This window comes from Elaeis guineensis, chromosome 2 (assembly GCF_000442705.2).
Source record: "Elaeis guineensis isolate ETL-2024a chromosome 2, EG11, whole genome shotgun sequence".
Taxonomy (NCBI): domain Eukaryota; kingdom Viridiplantae; phylum Streptophyta; class Magnoliopsida; order Arecales; family Arecaceae; genus Elaeis; species Elaeis guineensis.
The window spans coordinates 4,231,724-4,250,477 of NC_025994.2; the positions used below are offsets into that span (position 1 = coordinate 4,231,724).

The 18,754-nt window shown below is 40.2% G+C and overlaps 1 protein-coding gene across 1 annotated transcript; it reads right to left on the reverse strand.

Moving 5' to 3' along the window:
* Nucleotides 1–5,406: 5,406 nt before the first annotated feature.
* Nucleotides 5,407–16,656, reverse strand: LOC105033782 (subtilisin-like protease SBT2.2). Its single transcript, XM_010908705.4, is given in 13 exon segments — nucleotides 5,407–5,993; nucleotides 6,407–6,688; nucleotides 7,686–7,712; nucleotides 7,715–7,955; nucleotides 8,898–9,226; nucleotides 9,480–9,762; nucleotides 10,289–10,361; nucleotides 10,460–10,555; nucleotides 10,925–11,216; nucleotides 11,219–11,321; nucleotides 13,761–13,840; nucleotides 13,843–13,913; nucleotides 15,804–16,656. Coding segments are annotated over 13 exon segments (2,505 nt in total). The 5' UTR covers nucleotides 16,010–16,656; the 3' UTR covers nucleotides 5,407–5,571.
* Between the last annotated feature and the right edge of the window lie 2,098 nt (nucleotides 16,657–18,754).

Here is an 18,754-nt window from a genome sequence, read left to right on the forward strand (position 1 = left end):
TTGGGCTAGCCTAATCAATTTTGGGCCAAGGTTGGGCTTGGGTTTTCAAAAATTATTGGGCCTAACCTAGTCTAAAGCCCGAAAAAATTTCAGTCCGTGCTCGGATAGGGGTGTAGTCAGATCCAGCCCAGCCTATTTTCAATATTATGAATGATAAAGGATAGAGTGCTTTAAAATCTATGTAAATAGATGGACGATAGAGAATGGATTGCTTTGAGATCTATGCAGTCAGATGGATGATGGAGGATGTACCACTTCAAGATGTGTGCAAGCAGATGGATAACAAAGGATGGAGCACTTCAAAATCTACATGGATGGATGAATGATAGAGGGAGTACTTAGAGATTTATGTAAGCGAATAGAGATAAAGGATGAAATGCTTTGAGATCTGTGCATGCTGATGGATGATAGAGGATGGAGTACTTCAACATTTATACAAGTAGATAGAGGATAGAGAACATAGTGCTTTAAGATTTATGCAAATAGATTAATATTTGAGGATATAGTGCTTCAAGATCTATGCAAGTACATGGATAATAGAAGATGGAGTGCTTTAATATTTGTGTGGACAAATGGATGATATAGGACTAAGCGCTTTGAGATCTGCACAGATGAATGGATTCGTAGATTAAGCATTTTTAAATTTATACAAACAAATGGATCATAGATAGAGCACTTTGTGATTTATACAAATAGATAAAATGATCAAGAATGAAGCTCTTTAAAATCTGTGCAAGCAGATGGATGATTAATGTTGGAGCACTTAGAGATCTATGCTGGCAAATGAATGACAAAAGGTTAAGATGCTTTAAGATTTGTATAGATAGATGAATGATAGAAAATAGAGCACTTTGAGATTTTATGTAAATAAATGAATCACAAAAGAGCCTCTTTAAAATAAGGGTATCTTTTTTTCCTCATCTCATTAACGGTGTTGAGATCCAGATAGATGATTAAGCTATATTGCAAAAAATTTAAAATTTTTATGGCTAATTAACACTTTTTATTTTTTTTGGATCTAAGTATAATAGGTCTAAATTCGAAGTGAGTGTCTCTCTATTTTTTTTTAATTGAATAGAATTATAAATAAAATTAAATATTCAAATATAAATTAAATATTTATTTATTTATATCCATCATTATTTTTTTAATGAATATAAATATTGATCGGATGCTCAAATCTATCCCTTTCCGAATAGATTCAAATATGAAAATAGTTTCGGATAGATATTCCAATCCACTTTCACCCCAAAAAATAGCAAGAAGGGAAGTGTAGAATTATTGTTAAGGATTGGTGATCAAACTAATGTGTTATTAATACATGATTATGATGCATCTTTCTTAGACCAGACTGCTTTGTTTCTTGATAGTACTTTCCTGCGGTGTGATGTGGTCAGATGACCCAAAGACCTCCATCTTGCGTTGATGCTAAGTTAGATGAACCCTTATCTTAGGTCAATGAGCAAGCAATAAGAGGAGACAAACAGGAGTGTTGGGTGGATGTCTGGACAGGACACCACCTTCCAAGATCTTTTCAGTACCACGCGATGCAGCAGGAAGAAAGAAGAAACAAAACGAAAAGAAAAATAATCAAAATACGTGGATCAGCCACAAAAGGGCTCGCCTCCACGGGACATGCAAACTTCACTATGAAAAAAAAATTTACAAGAGGAGACCTCACCCTCAACCCTTGTACACCCAATTCTCTCTCACCTGAAGTTCCCCTCACAAAAGCTCTCTCTCTCTTGAAGACCCCCCTGAACCCCTGAAGTGCCTGGCGACCGTTGTCCAGGAGCCTCCTGCTCCTTCTGTCTCAACGCCCTCGCCTCTCTCTCTCTTCAATCGGGTTCGTACGGCTCTGTACGGCAAGAAACCCGAACCCACCTCTCCTCTGTTCGTCACAGTACCCTTTTAAAGGGTTAAACAGGGTTTAAAACCTAATTAGATTAGGTTTAAGAGTCCTAAACAAGCCAAATCAACGTCCCAAACCATCGGATCAAGACCGGGAGCCCTCTGGGCCCTTAGATCGCGCTCTGGTCCACGAAATAGTACCATGGACCGCGAGAAATGCGTGGGAAATGCCCACGCGGTCCACAGGCCCCGCCGTGGATCGGGGCAAAGGGGCCGCGGGCCTGGGTCGCACGTCCCGCGCAGGCCTGGGTCGCGCGTCCCGCGGGCCGCCGCCTGCGGCCGCACCGCTGCCGCCCGCCGCCGGCGGTCCTCCACCGCCTCGATTCTCGTGCCGACTTCAAAAGCTCGTATCTCCTCCATCCGAGCTCCGTTTCAGGTGATCTTGGTCTCGTTGGACTCCGTTTTTCTCCGCGAACCTCGCTGTGGGCTCAATGTGGGCTGAATCTCGAGGCGTCAAATTCTAACAATCTCTATCTCGACTCGATATTCGACCTCCTCCAAACTTCGAGAGCTTCTGGATCTCCTCGTCCCCATGCCCTGGGGCAATCGCCTGCTGATCATGGATGGGCAAACATGGGAGTCGAGCCAGGCTGCTCGATCCCATCTCCGTCGTATGCTGTGCTCCTCCTGACCTGAGATCTGCTCGGGGCATCATCCCGCGGCAATAGGAATCTCACCTTGCGACGTCGCCTCTCGTCCTCCCGAGTCTCCTGTCTCGTGCCCGATCCGCCTCCTGGAGCTCCACCTCGCTCTGGGCTCCACCTGACTCCCGAAGCTCCACCTCGCACTGGGCTCCCTGCCAGGTAATAATGTCCTCTGCTCCCCTTCTTCCCCTCCAGCACAATCCTATCGCCACATAGCACCCTCAGGATTCCTCCACCAGCTACCATCCTGTAGCCTCTCGAATCTAGTCTGCTAAGTGAGATAAGATTCCGCCTGAAATCGGGTATGTATCGGACTTCCCCCAATCTCCTCACTGCACCGTCATGTGTCCTCCAGCTGACCGTCCCAATGCCTCTGATCGCACAGCTCGATCCATCCGGCAGATATACAGTGCCCTCACTGTTCTCCAGGGAGTCAAGCTGCTCCTCTCTGCAACATACATGATAGGGGCATGCAGAATCTAATATCCACTACTGGGAAGAAGTAGATACCTCGTCAGATATCTCCAGGACATCTCCATCTGAATCACTGCCGGCCGTCGCTACAGCAGCCACCGTCCGATTTTTCAGTTGAGGGCAATCTCTGGCTAGATGCCCCAACTCCTCACATCGGTAACACCTGATTTTGCTCAAGTCCTTCCTGGACTTGGATCGCCCTCGTTGCGATCTCCTGTCACTTCGTCTACCGCCTCCTGCTCCTCCAGAAGCCACCAAAGCTGAGCTACCGCCACCTGAGCTCGAAGCTGGGTTCTCCCTTCTGAGAACCTCGTTCTGGAGTATTGCTGCGATGACCTCGTCCATCTTGATAGTGCTCTTCCCCACTAGAAGAGCAGTCACCAAGGACTCGTACGAAGGGGGAAGCGACGCCAGCAAAACCAGCACCCTGGTCTTCTCCTCAACGTTCTCGCCAACGCTGAGAAGGTCGGTGAGGATCTTCTGGAAGTGGCTCAGATGCTCCTGCACGTTCTGTCCCTCAATCATCCGCAGTTGGTAGAACTGCCTCCAGAGGAAAAGTGTGTTGGTGAGAGACTTCGCTATGTACAACTCCTCGAGCTTCGACCACAACACCGTCGGGGAAGTCTCGCTCAGCACATGGATCACCACCTCATCCGCCAGGTACATGCAGATGGTACTCACCGCCTGCATCTGTAGCCTTTTCCAATCCTGCACCTCCATGGTGGTCGGCTTCTCATCGCACAAGAGAGCATCGATCAACCCCTGTTAGATGAGCACGTCCTTCATCCTTGCCTGCCACAAAGAGAAATTGCTCTTACCATCGAACTTGTTGATCTCCATCTTGATTGTTCCTGTCTTCTCCATCTTCAGTCTTGCTCACCACCGCTGCAATCTGCGTCCTTGTACCGCCTTGCTCTGATACTACTTGTTGGGAGGATGTCTGGACAGGACACCACCTCCCAAGATCTTTTCAGTACCACGCGATGCAGCAGGAAGAAAGAAGAAACAAAACAAAAAGAAAAACAATCAAAATACATGGATCAGCCACAAAAGGGCTCGCCTCCACGGGGCATGCAAACTTCACTATGAAAAAGAAATTTTACAAGAGGAGACCTCACCCTCAACCCTTGTACACCCAATTCTCTCTCACCTGAAGTTCCCCTCACAAAAGCTCTCTCTCTCTTGAAGACCCTCCTGAACCCCTAAAGTACCTGGCGACCGCTGTCCAGGAGCCTCCTGCTCCTTCTCTCTCAGCGCCCTCGCCTCTCTCTCTCTTCAATCGGGTTCGTACGGCTCTGTACGGCGAGAAACCCGAACCCTCCTCTCCTCTGTTCGTCACAGTACCTTTTTAAAGGGTTAAACATGGTTTAAAACCTAATTAGATTAGGTTTAAGAGTCCTAAACAAGCCAAATTAACGTCCCAGACCGTCGGATCAAGATCGAGAGCCCTCTGGGCCCTTAGATCGTGCTCCGGTCCACGAAATAGTGCCGTGGACCGCGAGAAACGCGTGGGAAATGCCCACGCGGTCCACAGGCCCCGCCGTGGACCGTCCGGTCCACGGTGGACCGGGGCAAAGGGGCCGCGAGCCTGGGTCACGCGTCCCGCGCAGGCCTGGGTCGCGCGTCCCGCGCGCCGCTGCCGCCCGCCGCCGCCGGTCCTCCACCACCTCGATTCTCGTGCCAACTTCAAAAGCTCGTATCTCCTCCATCCGAGCTCCGTTTCAGGTGATCTTGATCTCGTTGGACTTCGTTTTTCTCCGCAAACCTCGCTGTGGGCTCAATGTGGACTGAATCTCGAAGCGTCAAATCCTAACAAGGAGCAATGAGAGATTTGCAGAAAAGCAATTACACCATGAATTTATGCAAACCAACACGAAAGGTTCTCATACTAAACCCTGTCATCAAACATGATTATGGAGTTGTATCTTAAAGATTCAAGTTAGATGACCATGTCGGAGACCACTTCAAACATGTAATATATTTAAATCTCTCCTTCCAAAAAACTTATTGGCTAAAACATTTCTACCATGTGTATTTTAAACCAATCAACAAAAAACCATCACACCGTCAAAGTGAACTTTTTTCCATTCAAAATAACAAAAGTTATCAGCAAAACATTTTCCAATCAAAATTTCCAATCAAACTTAGATAACAATTGACCTTTTTCTAATAATAAGTGATACGATGGCTTTTTATTGGATGGCTCAAGATACACATGACATAATTGCTCTAACCAATAATTTCTCCTCTTTCCATTTCTTCATTAAGGATGTCCATTATGCATGCAATGGCTGCCCTTTAGACCATGGTATTCTCACCTGACACAGTTGGGGATATGCATACAGATTGGTTATTCAGTTAATCCACAAAATGATGCTTACTTGTTCGAAAATGTAAGTCCCATCATGGAAGGGGATAAAGATGCATTTATACAATTATTAGTCACTCTTCTAGTTATATCAGGATGCTCCTATACACAAAAACGAATAAAAAAATCAGGTCAACCTTGATGCCAAAGCAAAAGTAATTGTCAGATCCTTTTTCAGCTTATGGTGGTATTGTATACAATCTTTGAGATGACTGATAATGGAACCATTGACCTATGGCCTCCACTTCCATAAAGACCGATCTTTCCGAAGCTGGGGGAGGTGCTGTTCATGGTGGCATTTAGAACAACAGTCAAGTTTTGTTTCTGGCCACTGGCAATAAAAAATCGTGTAGGTGCGACTGAAACCAAGACCCCAAAAGGAGCACTCCAGCTGACACTATAAGTCTCATCATTAGCAATGTTGGTCATTGTTCTTGTGACCGTTCTTGATTGGTTGAGCAATGCTACTGTGATGGAAGGCAGGTTTAGATCCGCACCAGTCATGTTGGACAGTTTACAGTTCTGACCGGTGTAGTTCAGGACTACAGGACTAGAACCATTGATGCCACATAGAAATGCAACGAAATCATCGAAACCTGCATATCATACAAGCCAAATGCCACAGGTTATAACCATATAAAACTGTAAATTCCCTGAGAGAACATAAATTGGTCATAAACTATTTATTCTGATATTCGCATCATGTATTAAAGCTAAAATGCCCATGGGGTATCAGTACAGAGTGTCATTTTTCAGGATATTACCTGCAATTATGGCTGGAGTATTAGCAAATCTTTCTATTGGCACTCTTATAAGTATGGTAGAAAGCCATGGAGGCTCAATATGATGCGAAGTTAACTTGCAGTTATCACTATTTTACTGGCAGTAGTTTATTTTGTCCTATCATGCATAAATCTTAAATTCTATATAAACAACTTAACTGTTACAGGTTGTCGGATGGAGGTATTGGTCATTTGCTACATGAAGGAAATTGTCTCATAGAACTTACCAGAATCAAAGATCACTCCTGGGTCTAGAGCAGCAGTTGCATTAACAAAACCACTGCCCATGTCAAAAGGAGTTGCAGGTGACTGGGTTGAATCTGGGTTGCTGTAAGATCGTTGGGCCATGATCGGTCCTCCTTGCTTGTCATAGAGAGTGGAAGTTGTGGAGAGTGCAGAACCAATGGCCGAAGGACTAAAATGTGGAAACCTCTGCTTGATCAGAGCAGCAAGCCCAGCAATGTGGGGAGCAGCCATACTTGTACCAGAGATCAAGGCAAAATTCTCACCTAAGAATCATATTAAAAACACGAAGGTTTGAATCAAGTAAAAGCTAACCCAAAAGAAAATCAACTAATACAAAAAAAGAAAAAGAAAATGCACATTTAAATATGATAAGACTATTTGATTACATAGCATTTTGGGATTCTGCTTCAATTCAAGGATTCAAGTCCCAACAGAACGTCCTGTGGGACACCGGGACAAGGTACCATCCCATATATCGGGACAGGCTGTCCCACTAGCATCCCAGCATCCCAATCAGGATGCCTTGGGACATCCTCCGTCCCAAGTGTTGGGACAGGACAGGATGGTGGTGCATCCCGTTCCATGAAAAAATCAGGACAACCCCGTCCCACGGGATTTAAAACCTTGTTTCAATTTACCACATTCACTTGTAATTTGCACCATCCAGATGCATGTCAAATATTACATCTTACAAATGAAAACAATTCTCTATATGAAAAATTGCTTCTTTATCTGCAGTTTTCCATGGTCCATGGGAACCTCAAGGGTGGAAACTACAATACGAGTCTAAGATTAGTTAGTTTTTAACTTGCAAAGTAGCACTTATAAGTTATAGGTTTCATGGCAAGCCTTGCGTATGATTGCCTTGGCCAGGAACTTAGCACCAAAACAATGAGTGGAGATCACAATGACAGTCAAACATAAATTATTGTCAGATTTATTGATACCACTACAATTACAGAATCCACATAGATGAAATAACACCTGTTAGTTTAGGATTATATGATTATGTGGAACTATATCTACTATCTAGACATGATCAAGGATAACCACAAAGCATGCAAATCAATGAGGAAAATGTACTGTATTTAATTAATTGTCAAGGAGACGTTCATGTCATATATTCCATGCGATCGGTTAAAGAAATGAGAAGACAACTGCATATGGGCATGGGTAATAGATCTTACAATAAGGAGTTTATCTTCGTGATAGCAATGATGATGGATGAGGAGAACATTTATCAGTTAACCATTAAAATACCTTCAAATTCAGCGGAGTCAGTGCCAACGAGCTCCAAGCACCCCATATGTAATTACCAGGAGCTATTAAATTGGGCTTCATGACATCAGCATCAGCTAACGAAGTGTCCTGTGGATCTGGTCCTCTAGCAGAATAATACATTACTTTTGGTGCAGGGTTGCTGTAGTTAGCTTTTAGGCCTCCTAATATTTTTGCAGCAGCACCAAACTTGACAATGTTTTTTGAGATTTCATCTCTCACCAAGGAGCTGTTATAGTATTCTAGGAACACCTGCACGGTTATGAAGTATTCATCAGTATCAATTAAAGAAAGATACATTTCTCAAAAAAAAAGAAGGGAAAGATTACATAACTAGATAGGCTTAAGAGTATCTAGCAACTCCACTTGTGTCCCAAATCCAAGTATGCACATATCAAGCATGCAAGCAAGAGATGAATGGAAATGGGTCCGACATTTGTGCTGACTGAAGATCTGCATTGCAATGGCCCATTATACCAAATTTAGGAAAGCACTGTTGGCAACCCAATTTTCTAAAAGGACATGCCTACAGTTTAAGCAATGAGATCCCTGTGATAAAGATATTGAAGAACATAATTCTATGAAGGAAAGAATACAAATGGAGAATTCCTTTGAATTCCAAGAAGGTACTTTACATGTGCCACGTTTGACACATTAGAGTCAACAAGATTAACTCAACTCAACCAAGCCTTGGTCCCAACTAGTTGGGGTCAGTTATCAGAGTTGATGAGATAATTAGGTTGAATTGAATTATGGTAAAAATCAAAATAAGACTGATGAAGTTAGGATTTAGCACATGTGAGGAAGCTTAGGAGTTGCACCAAAAATAGATTAACAGAAAATCAGCCAAGATGGTATGGATATTTGTAACAAGACCATTGAAGGGCTAGTACATGAAGGGCAAAATGATTGAGGGTGGAGAAACAAAGGAAATCATATCAAAAATTTGATTAGTTTCCTTGAATGAGGAAACAACCCTTGGCAAGAGCAAATCACATATGATCCAATAAGACAGCTCTAGTAATAAGTTGTATATGCTAACTACACAACATAAAGTAGTGTCAAAAATTAAGTGGATATACAACCATATGCGCATGCACAAACTAAACTTAAACATTCTTCCAGATTCTACCATTTGACCAAGCTTTGGGGATGCATGACAAATGAAACTATGATAATCCTGAATGGCGATACCTTGGAGTCATCAGGAGATGGTATTATCAGACCAGGCATATGCATAGGAGTAGGGTTGAGTTGGAACCCCAGGACAAATGGATCCAAGTAGAAGATAACTCCAATTGCACTAACGTTCTTTGCTGTCTCTAATGCTTGTTTGACTGAGGACAGCCCAAGTACAAACCGAATGGAATAACTACATATCAATAGGTTTCCTTTAACCAATTCTTCACTTAGATGGCTTGAGTCTTGGCATTCTCCCAGATACATGTCATTTTCTGTTGTGTCATTTTTTAGTGCATTAGTTGCAGCAATTAGAGTGTACATCGAGTCACCATCTGTTCCAGCTGAAAAAAAAATAACTATAGTTGAGTTTTATGTTTGATAAAGAAGATCAATATTATATATGGCAAACTACTTCGAAAGAATAGACACATTATTAATTCAGTGGATTCACAAAACTCGAGAATCTGATAATGATCTTTTAAAAGATTTTAGCAGTGTGAATACAGAATGTAGCAGGGACAAAGGTCGCCCAAATCAAGACATCTTAAGACATCAAAATTTTGTTATTTAACATAAAATAGTTTGCAAACTTACGTGCAAGTCCAACCCCAGAAATGGTTAGATTGTTGCCAAGTTGAATATAGTTATTGTAAATTCTATCATGCGCTGAAGCACCAACAGTAAATATCCACGGACTGAAGGAAGACATGCTCTTTGGTGAAGGTCCAGTGTTGCCAGCTGCTTGGACAACAAATATTCCAGCCTTTACAGCTGAAAGCAGTGACATATCAATAGGATTGAAAAATGTTGCTATCCCAGGAGGGCGCCTGTTAGGAGTGATGGACAAACTTATAATATCAACACCATCTTGAGCTGCCTGCGAATGCAAAGAAAAATAATTAATAAACTTTATACGGTGAAACAACTCCTAAATTCCTAATGAAGATAAATAGCCTAATTACAGTTATAAAGCTGTACAAAATACCAGAGAATATTTCTGAATGGAAATATAAGGAGATATTCTACTTCCATCTCTTGATTCTCCATAGTTAAAGGACCTTTTAGTCTATGAAATGCACCAATAGAAATGCATAAAGACTGTAGATGTGTTACTCCTGTTAGCAGTGATATTTTTTTAACAATTCATGTCATCATGTTGCAGTGGCTTTATGCTGGAAGGTGGCAGAAAGACTGTTGATACAGAAATTTAGGCAAATTTTTGAACTTGATATTCTCAAATTTAATGACCAGAAGTATGCTAGCTTCAAAAAGTTATCATGATTTAGCCAGAACCAGCTATAATCAAGGACCAGATAAAGAAACAGATAAAAGACAGAAATTTTACTTTAATTGTCAAACTTAAATCATATAATGTGAAGTGGAGGAAAGTTATCACTATTTACCTGGTCTATGGCAGCAACAACGTCAGCAGCAAAGCCACCAAAGCTCTTATACAGAGCTTTGTAAACAGATATGCTGAAAAAAATGACGGACCACAGTCACCACACATCTCAGTCTGTGAGAAAGATGCATGTGCTGATAAGTCAATGATCAAGACAAAAATAATCACTTACTGTGCATGAGGAGCCATGCCACTTGCATTCCCAAAGTAATGGCCCGACACAATGACAGGAATTCCATGATTACCTGCTGCAATGGATGCTGTGTGCCTATATATGAAGAATAAACATTTACATCAACAAATCTGGAATCAAGAAAGTACTGTGACTTTGATTTCTTTAAATGATTTGCAGGTTCAAGTGAACAAACATCAAATGGATTGCTCTGAACTTCATGCTCAGTTTTTTTTTCTAGACATATCCACGGCTTCCTCCAAAATAGATGAGACAGATAAAATTTTCTATGTGATCAAAGCATTTGACAACAAGGTTTTAGAAAATAAACAAACAGGAAACAGCTATAGATGACCTAAAAATACTCATATGGAAATCAAGAATTTTCAACAAGGAAAGAAATCTTATCAAACAATAAACATTTTCAGAAGACTACAGCTTATGGCATGTAAGGAAAGCACTCACGTTCCATGGCCATCACCATCAAAGGGTGAAGCATAATCCTGAGAAGCATTGAAAATTCCCCTATTTATGGCAGAAGCCGCAAAATGACGAGCTCCAACAAGCTTTCTGTTGCAGGATCCAGATGGAAAATCTCTTGTAACTTCGCAAACACCAGAAAAATGAGCAGGAATTGGATAAAGACTGAGAGACAGATTATCTGAAAAGCTGGGGTGTGTTGGATCAATTCCTGTGTCAATAAAACCAATAACAATTCCTTGTCCCGCAACTTCAGGCCCTCCTCCTTGAACCCATGCCCTTGTGGCAGACCCAGGAACTCAGGAGTGTGTGTAGTTGCTGTCCTTACTGAGAAATCGAGAACTACATTTGCTACTTCTCGTCTCCTAGAAAGCTTTTCTGCCTATGAAAGCACCAAGAATACCAACTTAGTTTTTTCTTCCACAGGGGTTTTGGGGGGGGGGCTTATTACTTGTGTCACAATCAATTCTAAAAATGAGAAGTACCAATCTTAAGATATTATATATGCTTTAAGTTTGAACATTCAAAATTTAAGAGGAAGTCACATACTGACCGAGAATTATCTAATCAAGGTTCTGTCAAAGTTGAAGTGTGATTTAAAGTTGTGTTGCATGAAAGCTGAGTTAAACATCAAACTAGAAAGACTCAAAAGATGGTTCAACAGTTAGATCTATATTGAGGGCCAACTGCATCTGTCACAATCTTCAGTTCCGGAATATTTTAGATTATGACACAGTCTAGGTTGTCTAAACACACAATCTATGAAGTTTGTATTCATATAAAAACTGAACTGAGAAATTTGGCTGACAAACTTAAACTGACAGAGAAATGCCTATATAACTAAGACTACTGCAAGCATGAAATTAAATTATTAATAATTATGTATCATGTTTTCTTAAACGTTAATTCCAAGATCTGTTGTGCCATGAAGACTGAAACAGATCCTTTGTGTGATGAATAAGGAAAACAAACCACATGGCGCATGCAAAAATAATTTTTTCGCTTACCCCAAAATGCCTCATCCATGGGCTGAAGGCACAAATGAATCTCATTAACTAGAAAATTACAACCAGACACCCTGCACACAATATATTGCCTTCTACAAAGGTAAAATAATCATGTCTAGTATGAAGTATAAAAATTGAACAGATAAGAAATTAGCTGCAAGAATTACCATGAAAAGCAACTGAAAACATCAAAAAGTTAAAGCAAAAACCAAATATGACTACATTCGAAAAGCTTAAACCCAATCCTAGATCCAACCAACCAAGTTCAACTTGATCTAACCCAACAAATAAAATTGTTTGTCATAAAATAATTACATGTTTTATTTAACCATATCTTTAGCCTTATTAAGTTATAGACTCGTGTTCATAAGATCCCAACCAATCCAACGCTAACCTAACAAAGATATCCAAAGAATTTCGCTAATCCTCAATTACCTATATAATATGACTGTCCTGATTAATCTGACCCAACTCAACCCAAATTATAATTAAGATGGGATTGGCTTGGGTTAGATTGGAGAAATCCCAGGCCGAGGGTGAGTTTGATTAGGTTATAGCTGGAACATAGAGAGGCTGGGTTGGGCTACAGTTGACCATTCACCCGATCCAACCAGTTCAAGTTGCGGTGCTAGCACAAACTAGCTTCGTTCCTCTTTATCCCAGTATACAATGACACACTGCCATGTCTAGGCTTTGCTTAAGCAAGCAAATAGTCCCTCTAACATAAAAAAAATACAGACAGAGAAAATTCTGCCTCCTCTTCTTGTCACAAAAAAGAAAAAATCAAAAAGAATCCACATGCATAGGATATTATAGTGTGCAAAATGGCTTATTTGGTAAAGTATCTTACATGGATACAAGAAACCTGTATTCAATCCTACCCACACCTCACTTCTCAGCTGGGCTTCCATCCATCCTTGTTCACATAGAAAGTGTCACAACTTAGTTGCAACACTTGTATATAGATATGGGAGGGTTATGTCTGGGTGACCATTTGAGGCAGACATAACCAGAAAGTCACTAATTGTAAAGACAATCAGAAGGGAAGTCAATCAAACGCCACAGTTTAACGAAACATGATTGTTGATAAAAGCAAACCAAAAGAACATTATATGCATTGTTGTCAGATTTATAATTAGTTTCCAACAATCAAAATTCTGAAAATTCAATTCTTTACAAATTTTAATTCAATTTTTTTTTTTGTTGTTGCAACCTTTGGAAATAATAGGTTAGTCCAACAATAGGAATTTTCTTGAATGCCTCCTTTTATCCAATTTAACCAACAATTATGTTTTTTTAAATCTGATTTTTTTACATTCTTTCCTTTTTAATCATTTATTATGAGCAATTACTTATTTGGTTGTGAAATAATCACTCAGACAGCCAACAGTTGTAATTGCACATGAACATTAACTACACCTTAACTACAATATCATTGCCTACTTGAACCCTTTCTCTGATTTCGCTTAAGAACAATAAAGCATAAAAGGCCAGTATTAGCAATTTGTCATTGAATTTTAGGAGTAGAGTAGTAGAAATGCTACCTCCAATCAAGGGACTGTATCAAGGATGTGCCTCCAAAAAGGCCAGAACTAGGGCATGTATAAATCTTATCTCCTTTTTCTTATTTTCTTTGCTGATTTATTTGATAAACGACAAATCATACAAACCTGGAAACACTACAGTTTCCAACAAGCTAGACAGCCAATGAAACATGATTATTAACTTAAATCACTGCTTTTAAACTCTAGAGCATAGCAGTAACTCAAAAAATAAAATGCCTGAGAGGAAGAATAAAAAATCATGCAAAATACCTGTTGAGGGGTGATAAGAACAGCAAAGCCATTAATTAAGTAATGATAGCTATAAAGCTTAAGATAGTTCTCCCCTTTAGTGCCCTCTTCAGTAGTGAATCCTGAAGGCGAATCAAATATGAACCGTAACTTTTATCTGTTCTTGAACCATTTCTGCAGTTTCAAAAAAGAGGGAAAAATAATTAACTACACACATGCAAAAAAAAAAAAAAAAAATCAATCACTTCATAAATTAGATCCAGTAGGTCCACAACAAAGAATTTAAATAATGGAAGGGATGACTGCATAAGGAAAATGACAAGATGTCTGCAATCAATGTATAAGTGAAACAAAATAAAAAAATAAGGATGCTCTAAAATCTAATACTATATAGCATAGCACTGTCCAACATTTTAGCTGCTCACAAGCAGGTCATGTTGCTCAAGATTTGGTTCAACATGGGTTTGCTCAAGTAGGAAACAAACTGATCTTGAGATAGGATTTTGAACTCAAAATATAAACAATCTGAAAAAGAGCAATTCTCAGCTTGCTCAAATCCAACTTGACTGTGCTTGATATAAATATTTATGTATAAACAAAAATATTTGAAATATTAATATATTTACTATAATTTTATCAATATACAAATATTTATGAAGTAAGTGATTTTATAATTTACTCATGAAGTTTTTTCATATCCTTTTAATCATATTTTGTAATACTATAAACTATAAATCATACAGTTTCTTTGCTTAAAGAGGTAAATCAATTTTCAGCCATTAGGTAGAGATCTAATTACTCAGATAAACAGCCACTTTAAGGAAGAGTAATAACTACATGTGCCAGGCCTAGCTTAACCCTTCTCTTCATCCTCCTCCTCAAGCAACATTGAGCCACAATCAACCATCTAATGTTTGCCAATCTCTCCCTCAGTATTGCCCTCCTTGTGCTCGCCTCTGCATACCATCGTAGATCTGCCAGTCACTCCCTTCCCATTGCCTCCATGCCCTCCATGCCCTCCTTCGTCTGGCCAGCTTGTGATGATCTCCAGCTGAGCTTGAGCCAGCCCATGGTGCATCAAGCTGATCCTGAGCAGGCTTTAGTTTGCTCAAGATTGGATAGTTTACACAACTGATCCTATATTCAATTTACTTTTGCATAAAAGGCTGGCCAAGGATGAAAATGAAGTAGGAAAAGTAATATTAACATCAAAACTTATTATATTTCTTAATTACCTAATTGTCTTTTAGAGTTAGTTCATGAACTATTAGCTAAATCATTGAATTCATATATGACAACAACAAAAACTGCTCAGCATGTGAATCCATTGTATAGTTATGTATTTGACTTTTGGATTTAGTTCACTCTTTCTGTTGAAATGTGCAATGCTTCAGGTTTTCTTAGATACTTAGGTCATGGTAAAAATTAGTAAATTAACTCAGTGATGTAGTTCAAAATGAAAGAACCTCTATCTTGAAATATGCCAAGAATTATCAACAAAAATGAAGGTAGTTCTATTAAGAGGAGCTAAAACCTTTCACAACCAACAGAAATCTAAAGGGTGTATACTGTATAGGGTGTTTCAAGTCTGACAATTATCTCATAAACTTTTCCAAACTGCTCATCTTAAAGTGAATTTAGAAGCAGAAAAAAGAAATGATGAACCTCAATAAACTACACTGAAAGGTTAAATAGAAAAGAAAAGATTATTTGAAGTAAGATACCAAACCAAGGACATCTGTATTTTCGTATCACAGCATTTTATTAACAAGAAAACTCGAATCCCATGGCAATTAGTGGTGTTGCCCAGAGGACCCAATTACATCCATATAATCATGAGAAATCCTAGGTCAAATTCTAAAATAAAGAAATTTACAGTGGTAATAATTAATAATCTCACATAACATTGATAACTTAACCCAGGAAAGGTAATTATGAAACAAATAAGCACAAGCCCAAACCACCTATTATTTCCTTATCAACCCAAAACGAATAAAAATATATCTCAGAAAAATTATAACCACAAAATGGACGGACAAGTATCATTTTAAAGAAAAAGAGCACCTTTGCTTGTTGATGGTATTCAATGTCCCAGAGGCCCCATTACTAACCACACTGTTTCCAAACGTCTTCAACATATCATAATAATGAACTGCAGGAGCCTGCTTCATGGTTACAATGTACACAGCTGCATCCTCCTGGCAGAGTCCTCCCAACCAAAGACCCAATAAAGGAAGCACCAATAAATGCAACAGATGAAGACCGCCCATTTTAATGGAAGGGAACCTAACAAACCAGCTGAAACCCTCCAGCTACAACTATCCCTTTACTTCCCATACAAACTAAACCCAACACGGTAAATATAAGCCATGAAGCAAGTAAATGCGCCAAACAAAACCTAACCTTGGAGCCAATCTACCAATCAAAATTTCATCTTGGACCCTTACCTTCACACCACCATGCAAACTACAGCCAACCCCAAAAGGAAGGAAATCTACCAAACAAAACCAATCCACAAATCAAAATCCTACCTTGGACCCTTTTCTTCACTCCACTGCACAGACCACAATCCACCCCTAGAAGGGAAGGAAGTCCACCAAACAAGAACGCTTCTCCAGACCCTCTAGCTGAACTCTTCCATCAAAACGATGAGAAAGCCGCAAGAAAAAAGGAAGTCCTCCCTCCTCCCACCCAGCCCCCTCCAGTGCTCAGTAGGGAAGATGGAATACGCCCTATCCAAGAATCCAAGGAGAGAGGGGGAGAGAGAGAGAGATCATAAAGAAAAGAGAGCATCTGAAGCTTTTTTCTGGGGTGGTGTGAGGTGTGGAGGTTTTATATATGCATTGTTGGAGTAGAGTACTTGACTGCTGGGTGTCTCCTAGCTCTGGTGCTGCTGCTGCCCGAGAGCAAAACGCCAACAGCTCAACAGCTCAGCAAACGAAAAAGAAACGAGTAAATAAAGATAAAGGCCAGCAAGATAGAGAAGATGAGAGCAGAGAGAGAAAATTTCCAGTATTTCTGTATTTGGGGAATGATGCCTATGGTGCGTGGGGATTCTTTTCCAACGTTCTAATATTTAAAAAAAAGATAACTGTTGCAGGAGTAGAATTTTGTTAGTATATCTGTCTCCGTGTATGGTCCAACCCGACACTGCAATCCATGAGAGTATCTATTCATCAGATTGTAGTGTATTTTTTCTTAAATTTTATTGTGGGACATCGCATTGTGGTGATTGAGCCATGGAACATAAAGGAGTGTTTTGACTAGTGGGGATGGCCGCAGGATGGCTGATGGCACCGTCAGTTTCTCTTTAGAAGGACCATGGTAAAGTAGGAGGGTCCACCAATTGGTCGTGGGCATCTCGGTGGACATTGGTGGGGTTACTGTGACTTTGCTTTTGCCATGATTTCTCCCACCATGCCATGGTTTCCGGTTCAATTCTTGGCCCGAAATTTGGGGTCCGAGGACTGGGTTGCAATTTCATTTTAATCGGCAAAAATGGTCAATTACTGACTACTTAGTTTAGACAATGTAGATAAGCACCAGATGCATCAAATTGCATGCATTTGGATTTAGATCCTTTTAATGAGATCTGGATTTGAGCTATGCTATAAGAAAGAGTGATTTTCACTTAGATTACTTAGGTACTAAATCTATCTGTGGAGAATTCTTTATTGCTATGAGGTTATTTGTCTAGTTTAGAAATCGGAGTCATGGCCACAAATGTCTACCATGTAACCATCTAAGGTCGCATCCAAAAGGCTAGTTAGAAAAGCATTGTTTAGATTTCATGCCCTAAATATCCAAGATCTATTGATGTAAGACTAAATACATATTCGTACAGATTCTTATATACTCCTTTGATATAAGCCTTGATGTCCAGATCAAACAAAGGATTTAAAATATAAGGCCAAATATACACTTTTGCATGGATCCTAACATACCATGTGCAATTCAGTGAAGCAAGTGCATCTCTTGTCAAAATGGCATGCACCAACTACAATTCATAATTACCCTAAGAATTTGTGCATAAATCTCAATTGCACAATGAATGAAAAATAAGCAGCCACACATGAAATTTCTTAACAAGGCTAATGCACATTCAACAGTGTTAGCTAATCCTAACATTGATTAGGAATAGATTGTAATAGTGGATTGTGTGGCCAATTTGGATCCAGGTCCACTCTACCCTCTCCCAGCCCACTCGCATGGCAGGCATGTGTTTGTTTAATCATTAATAATTCTTGTCACCCTTTGACTACCTTTTCCTTGGGAAAAAGATGGCAGTGCAGCAGGCAGGCGTTGGCATTTAAGAATGCGGACGGTGGTGTGCTATGTACTCCTCCAAGCGCACATGGAAAGGATCTCCTTTCTAAAAGAACAGCAACAAAAACAATAACAGCAACAAATAAAGGGGACACGAGCATATCATCTTATGATCATACGGAGGCTTTTGCCACTTTTGCTTTCTTCCTCTAAATGATGTACCAAATTGGGTCCCACTTACTTAGCCTAATTGATACATTATGTTGATCATTATCAAAAATTATTATAGGATAACTGCATACATGTCTCTACGGTGCACCAGCTATTGGGAGAAAAAGATGTACCAAAAGGCACACTCATCATAGGATCCATTTTTAAGAGGGGGTGGTTTAGGTTGTTTCTTCCACACGAAAGGATGATTGATCTTCTCTTGTTATGTCAAATGTTGGATGGCGCCTCACACACATCTCAAGCACTCCAAACTCCTCTATCTATCCGTCTGTATAGATCTTGAAATAGCTATGATACAATTTAATGATAGATTCGTTCGAAGAAGGGTGAACGCTTCTTTTGCACAAAAGATACAACCTGAGCCCTCTAAAAGGGCCAAGGGAATCAAACTCAACAAGAGCACATTAGCTTTTTGGGTTGGACGCCCATGGCCCAATTATGGAGGAATCCTAAGGAGGAGCACTAGAATCACGAGGAGAGCGCCTTTTGTGATGAGGTTTTGGTGCTCTTCTCCAAAG